Here is a 7,500-nt window from a genome sequence, read left to right as displayed (position 1 = left end):
GCTATTTCTATCTCTTTTGTAGTCCTAGAGCACTTTATTTTAAGAGTTGTTTAAGTGAGAGAACATCTGTAACTTTGTCCAGATTAGAGGGAATTGTAATGTTGAATAATTTTTTATTATGTAAATAATTTTTTGCATTAAAAAAAATATAGATTTTTGTTTGTATATGCTATCAATTATAGTTTTTAGAAAGAAAATCGGAATCTGCAAAAATCGGTATCGGCAGGTGAGCGTAGAGCGTTGTGAAGAAAACAATCCCATCCTATAGACCCAGCAATCAAAAACACCCTAGCAACAGCATGTTGAATAACAAGCTCAAACAATAATGGTGCGAATGTTTAAATTTATTTTATTTTGCTTTATTTTAGTATATATTTTATAAATTTTTTCTTTTATATTGTTTTATTGTAATATTTATTTTCTTATTGTTCCCCAGTCACGCATAAAGCAATTGTAAATTCACGACTGATTATTGGGTATTGAGGCAAGGACCACGGACATGGATTAGGCCATGATCTTGGATTCTTGCTGAACCAAAATCCTATCATGCAAACTAAAATGTATTTGTTTTGTTTTATTTTTTTATATGCTTTTAATTACAATTTATAATTTTAATGTTATATCCAAAGTTTATTTTTTGTATAATGTTTTTTGTATTATATATTATATCTAGTGTAAAAAAAATAAATGAAAATAAAAACTCAAACAAAACAAATACAAAAATATTAAAATGAAATAATATAAAATAGAAAACTAAATCATTTACATTTTATATTTTATTTTATTTTATTGTTTTTATTTTTATTTTTTTAGATAATTTCAATTGTATTATATTTAATTTTTTTGTATTATTACATTATTATTGTTTTTTTATTATATTTGTGTTTTTTTGTATTTGTTTTTATCTTGCTACGTAGAGGTTGCTGATAGGGATGCACCGAATGTTCGGCAACCGAAATTATTTGGCCGAAATTCGCATAAACGTTCACTATGCTGTGGTTGGTGTTTTTGTTACACAAACAGAAACAACAGCCGACATTAGGGAGGCCCTTGCTGTGTTTAGGGAGTGGAACCCTGATTGGAAGCCAAGCCACTTTATGGTTGATTTCAGCGAGGCGGAAATTGATGTGCTGGAGGCAGAGTTCCATGGTAATAATTAATCATTAAAGAAGTCTTAGCTGACATGAGTACTTTTCAACAGGCTTTGTATCATTACAATTGTTGTAGTATACGAAAATTAACAATGTTAAACTTTGCTTCATGTTGCCTGCACGCAGAAACTGGCAGTGCATGTTGGTTTTGAGTTTCAAAATAGGCTACTGCATACTACACTGTTTCTTCCTATGCTCATCGGACCTTCCTGGTGTATAAATACCTGTAACTTAATGTGATAGGCTATATTACTGGGACCACGACAGACAATTGCAGTTGAACATTTAATATCCAGGTATTCATATTATAGACACTACCACTGATTACCAATGTAACAAATTGTCCACAATTTCGCACACCCATACATGGCCCGGTCTATAGTAGGTTTTAACATAGTCTTGTTCATAATTGCATAATATGAACTGCATTGTATATTTCTAATGTAATGTGTATTGGTATGTTTGTGTTCTCTCCAGAGTCCAAAGTCCTCCTGTGCGACTTTCACAGAGAAAATCATGTGTGGAGTGGACCAGGAAAAAAGACAATGGATGCCATGAAGAGGTGCTCCCTCTTGTCAGGTCTATTGCAGACTCACCCACAGAGGAGGAGTTTGCGCAGTGACTCCTTCTGCTCCAACAAAGCAAAGCGTGGCAGGAGAATGAGAAACTGAGGAGGTGGATGTCAAATAAATGGCTACCCCACACCAAAGTAAGCATATCTCCATGCTGTTATGGTTAGACTCGGGGTGCGATTTGCGGGGGGGGTCATTTTGTGACGCAATGGTTTAACTGATCCGGAGTTTCAAAAAGCTCTGTTGATACTGTTCTTTTCTCTCTTTCTTTATATAATTTATTCATTGTTTGAATAACCGTGGAAATGAAATCATTACGTTGGGAGTTGGGTCAATCTCCACCTATGGAGAGAGAAAAAAGCTGCTTTTTTCACAAATTATAATGCAACAAACTTGTCAGCAGTGTGGAAGCATTTAAAACTGTCCGAGAAAGACGCAAAAATCATTACAAGCACCGACAGCGAGAGACTGTTTAGTGCTGCATCGCATGTCTTCGATGAGAAGAGGAAGGGTTTGGTTGTTGCTGGTTACTGTATGGTAATTGAAATCACGAAATGGCCTTAAACAATTAGTTTATAAACTGCAGAATGTTATGTTTTCTAATACACGCGCGCATTGCATGTATTCTGACAGCGCTGCACGAACTCACCGCGCTATCTGCTTGTTAACCAGGGTTCAAAGTCCAAACCGCGAGGCAAATCTGTGCTGAAACAGTGTTACTCGTCAGTTACTCAGTCACATTTTTATGAATTTTTACAAGGCATGTGACAATGCGATACGTGCAACGTATTCGTAATGAGACTCATTTATAAATCTGCTTTCAACAAAAAGGAAGCATTGAGGTCTTCCTGTGCGTTTCTGGCAAAATAAAAGTTGAGAAAAAGCAAGAACTCCATCAACATTCATCATTCACACATAGTGTTCAAATTGGGATCTGTAATATTGTCTAATGTTTTAAAAGAAGTCTCTTCTCAGTAAGGCTGCTTTTAATTGTACAGTAAAAATACATGCCTGATTCAAGAAGGGGGTCCAATCGCTAAAAAATATTATTTTGCTAACTTATTAATTTTAAGTTAAATTGTGCTTTGTTGGTATAATGTCTGCTAGAATGTAAAAAATGTTCAGTGTTAAATATTTTTAAATTGTTGTTTTCTAATTGATTTTTTCTTTGAAAAACAAGACAAAACTATAAAAATGTGTTACAGTTTTGATCCCCCCCCCGCCCCTCCCTTTTTTTTACTTGAGTAAATAACACAAAACCCAGTCGTTGTTACTGCAAGCATCCTCCTGCACTGGGATTTGAGTCTGATTTTGAGTCCTACAGTCTTCCGTCTTTGTTTATTTTGTTTTCTGCACAGTGGGTTTTACACATGTCGCGCTCGTGCTGCATTGAGTTCTCTGTCAGGCTCTGTCTGTGAAGTTCAGCAGTAAGAGTCGTTCTCCCAGCGCTCACCTGATCCCTTTGAAGCCTCGCTGCTTTCGTGCCACGTCGAGTGTCACTTGGTTGGCATGCAGCTCCATGAAATATGGATGCGGTTTTCCATAGATCAGCATTACAGCCGCAGAATGCACCGGCACTCACATACACCATTGCGCTCTATAGTATTTTATTTCTCCCTGAAGTCTACTTATAATGTAAGTCAAGGATTCTTGCAGCAAAATATCCATAGTTAAGCTTTTTTGTGACCATTTTATGCAATCTCTGATTTTGCTACTGTACCTTTAAGACTTCTGTATATAAATAACCTCTGAAAGAGAAAGTTGTTTCAGAGAGCAAGTTATTAAATTTTAATGAAAGATGATGAAAAGCAATCTTTTATTTAATTTGGAATAACATGCACGTTTTGTGCATGATTTTATGTGCGTTTATATCTTTACTTTCATATTTGTCTGTATTTGACCATTTTCTCCCATCTCTGATTTTGTTACTGTACCTTTAAGACATCTGTATATAAATGAACTCTATTGTGATTGGTAATCTTTGCTTACCTAACGTATTCATCAGGCCACTGAACATGTTTTGAAATGTAAATATGGGTCAGCATATGTTAATGAGCTCATGGTTGTGATGTCAAGGAATTCTCTGAACTCTACAATGCAATTGGCCGTATTAATTATACACTGTTATAGTATTTATTAGTATTCTGACAGTTTTTTTTTTACATTTTTAGTTTTCTTTTTAATTTTAGTTTTATGTGTTTATAAACAGAATTTTCATTTTTGGGTGAACTAACCCTTTAACTTCAGTTTTAGTATATTTTTCAGTTTTCATTTTAAATTTAGCTGAAGTTTTAGTAATTTTATGTGCTTTTGAATTTTTTAGTATTTTTTTCTGTATAGCTTTTTATATTTCAGTTTTCATTTTAAGTTTTAGTATTTTTGGTTGAACCTTTTTTAATATTTATGTTTAGCTTTATTTTATATTTATTTCACTTTTAGTAATTTTAGTCCTTTAACTGTAATTTTAGTGTTTTAGTTAAGTTTTTATCTAATAAGTTTTATCTAATATTTTTATTTTATTTCAGCTTTATTTCAATTACCAGAATTTTTTTTTAACAGTTTCAGTTTTAGTTAATAACACTGGCAATTGCCCATAAATATCTCTTAAATACGAGCTGTTCTTGTGTGAATGTGAACAGCTGGTTGTAAATCTGAGTGTAATGACTCTGTCCTGATGTAGGTTCGCAGTAATTCATGAAAGATGGATGTTGTATGACTCTATATATGTATTCTCCAGGCTTGTCTGACATGTTGTTATCAGTCGCCGGGTCGTTAATTATCTTGCAGGTCGACACACAGAGAGCAGTCTAAACCTCACTGCACATATAATAATAACCTTAATAATAGACCAATTAAGGCTTGATTTCAATCATAAGGGTTTCAAAGTATTAATAAGCGTTGCTGCACATGTAGAGCGTCCCAAATCATTCACTTCATTTTGGGGTGATTTTGGGGAGGATGTTGTCTATGTAGGCTGTAGACTCTTGCCCAGACGTCTGTCTTCATCTTTTGCTGTCTTTGTCATGCTCTGTGTCGGTACCTGCAGTGCAGACGTGTGGAGAGATGGTAACAGTAGGAAGTTGATGAGTAAGATCTCATGTGGCTGCTTTTGGCCTCCACATTCAGACTGATTCATACAGCACTGAGAGTGAGACGGCAGAAGGTACAAGCGTGAGGTTTGTGTATGGCAGTGTGTGCTCTGGCTTTACGGCAGCGATAAAGTCAACATGAAATTCTGGTCACAAACCATTTTGCTTCTGTAATCTACTGTATTTTTAGTAAAATGTAATATTTAATGGGAAAATATTGAGCAGGAGATAAAGAGGGGCTGAAAAATAGAAGAGATTCATGATGTCAGCCGAAAAGTTTCAGAGGAACAAGTTACTACATTTTAATGAAATTTTTTTTTTTATTGGAATATTGTGAAAAATTATTTACAAGACCAGAAACATGTTAAAGTAAATAATCAATTTTGATTTTTTTTTTTTTATGTTTTATGTAAAACAAATATTGTATTGTATGTATATATTGATTTTTATTTCATTTATTTATTTAAAATGTATTGTTTTTTTAAATATTTAATATTTAATTTAATTTGATTTCTTTAATGTTAACTAATCAATCAATCAATTAATTATATATATATTACAGAATTAATATGAAATATGCAAATATATAAAAGGGGGTTATTTTAGCATCATTGAGATACTATTAGTTTTTATTCAACTTCTATTATATTATTTATTTTTATATTTTCTGTTTTAATTTTAATCAGTTAAACTTTTCGTAATTGTTGTTTTTTGTCATTTTTCTTAGGGTTTTTCATATGTCTATATAGTTGTCATTAAATTTTATTTAGTTTTAGTTTGTTGTTTTAGTACATCAAGATAAACTAAATGAAAATAAGAAATGTTATCTTGACAACCAGCTGAAATAAAATAAGTTTAGGTTGTTTTTATTATTATTTTTTATTTCCATTTAAGTGTATTTCAGATAACAAAATTGTTTTATGGTTTTAGTGCACTATATAATAGTCCTGTTAACTTTTTTTCCCATTGTGTCAGGCTGCTAAAACAAATGCATTTCAATTCCATTTGGTGACAGAAATCACACACTCGCACATTATGCCTTATGCAATCCATGGCAAACCTGAATGCAGCTTCAGGAAAAGCTGGAAAGGTGAACGCTGCCTTGTTTACTCTGTAGTAAGAAGGTCTTCAAGAACGGCCTGAACTGCTCCAGTGTTTGGAGTTTGAAGAGCATTCGTTCTCTCGCTCCGCCTGGTTTTCTGGTCCTGTTTACAGAGAGCCAGTGAGTCAGGACAACCGCACAAACCGCTGGCACAGATGGCATTATGGGTGATGCAGAGCTACAGAAGAAACCGTTTCTCATAGTTCAGACTAAAAAAAGCTGAGAAACCACATTCAAACCACTACAGGCTGAAAGGGATGCAGTTATGTTGACTAAAAACAACTTGACTGAGAAACTTGAGAATGAAAACGTTTGCATTTTAAAGTATATTGCAAAGAGAAATTTACATTTAGCAGACACTTTTGTCCAAAGCGACTTACAATAGAGAGCCAGCAATATTTGCAATATGCAATGGCATGTTTATTGGAAAACTAGATTAGGAACCATTAGGATTAGAACTAGATTAGAATTAAGAATACAATAGTAATATATTACTGTCACAATTTCTTCAAGTCAAACCAGACTTTTATTTTGACGGGTTGTCATGAGGGTCTTTCCATTTTACTTTCAGTTTCAGTGTGTAACTAGATTAGGAACCATTAGGATTAGAACTAGATTAGAATTAGGAATACAATAGTAATATATTACTGTCACAATTTCTTCAAGTCAAACCAGACTTTTATTTTGACGGGTTGTCGTGTAGGTCTTTCCATTTTACTTTCAATTTCAGTTTGTATTTGACAGTAGTTTTTCACAAATGAAACCGTGTAAAGCTGCTGAAGTGAGTCTCAGAGCATCTCTGGAAATGGAAGTTCATGTGTTCGTGTCCTCATATATTGAGATGCAGACGCTGAAAACAATGCAAGCGTCGCATGTGTCTGAGTTTGTGTATCAGACAAAACCGTGCCGTTCATTGACACAGAAACATGCAGACTTAGACTGGGATTAATCCGTATCAATTAAAAATGTCCAGAGCTTATGATTGTTATTGACATAAATTTTGTCGTGACTCAATACCTTTTAAATGTGTTTACGCACAGTTCAATGGCATGTTTTTGTGTTTTCGTCTCTCCAGATCCCGTTCCCTGTCCTGCAGGGCGAGTGGGTGGAGTTCCTGGGCCGTGCGGACGATGCCATCATCGCCATCTCCAACTACAGGCTTCACATCAAATTCAAAGACTCCATCATCAATGTAAGAGCACCAACAGCACAAGAGAGTTAAAGTTCAGACTCTGCTGTACCTCCTCTGATAGTCGTCCAGATGTTGCAGTCTTTGTTTTTCCTGCCGAGGGGCTCATCTCCTCTCATCCCAGTGAAAGAGCCGATCTCTGGGCACGCTTTGATTTCTCTGATCTCAGCAGCCCTCTGACCTCACAGCTCTGGCAGGTCTGAACACGAAGTGAGCTCATGTTGGCACACAGGCCTCTTTTTCTCTTTCTTTCCACCCACAGCCTCCCTGACATCCAGCACATAAACTGCTGCTGGCGTCCCAGTTGGGTCTTTAGTGAAGTTGAAGTTTAGATTACTTTTAATGTGGTTTGTGTAATTTAAATATAAAATACTTTCTCCTTCACAAGTGTATATAT

The 7,500-nt window shown here is 34.7% G+C and overlaps 1 protein-coding gene across 1 annotated transcript in view; it reads left to right on the top strand.

Annotated features, from left to right (window-relative positions):
- Window positions 1-7,500, top strand: part of LOC107745942 (myotubularin-related protein 4-like) — a gene marked incomplete at its 3' end in the record, with an annotated part of 37,521 nt that overhangs the window by 12,361 nt on the left and 17,660 nt on the right. Inside the window, exon 3 of the mRNA XM_016559978.1 lies at window positions 6,990-7,106. Coding sequence (XP_016415464.1) covers window positions 6,990-7,106 — 117 coding nt within the window. The remainder of the gene's footprint in view (window positions 1-6,989; window positions 7,107-7,500) is intronic.

This window comes from Sinocyclocheilus rhinocerous, unplaced genomic scaffold (assembly GCF_001515625.1).
Source record: "Sinocyclocheilus rhinocerous isolate Xijiao unplaced genomic scaffold, SAMN03320098_v1.1 scaffold3545, whole genome shotgun sequence".
In the NCBI taxonomy this organism is placed as follows: Eukaryota; Metazoa; Chordata; class Actinopteri; order Cypriniformes; family Cyprinidae; genus Sinocyclocheilus; species Sinocyclocheilus rhinocerous.
This window is presented reverse-complemented; position numbering and strand designations above follow the sequence as displayed.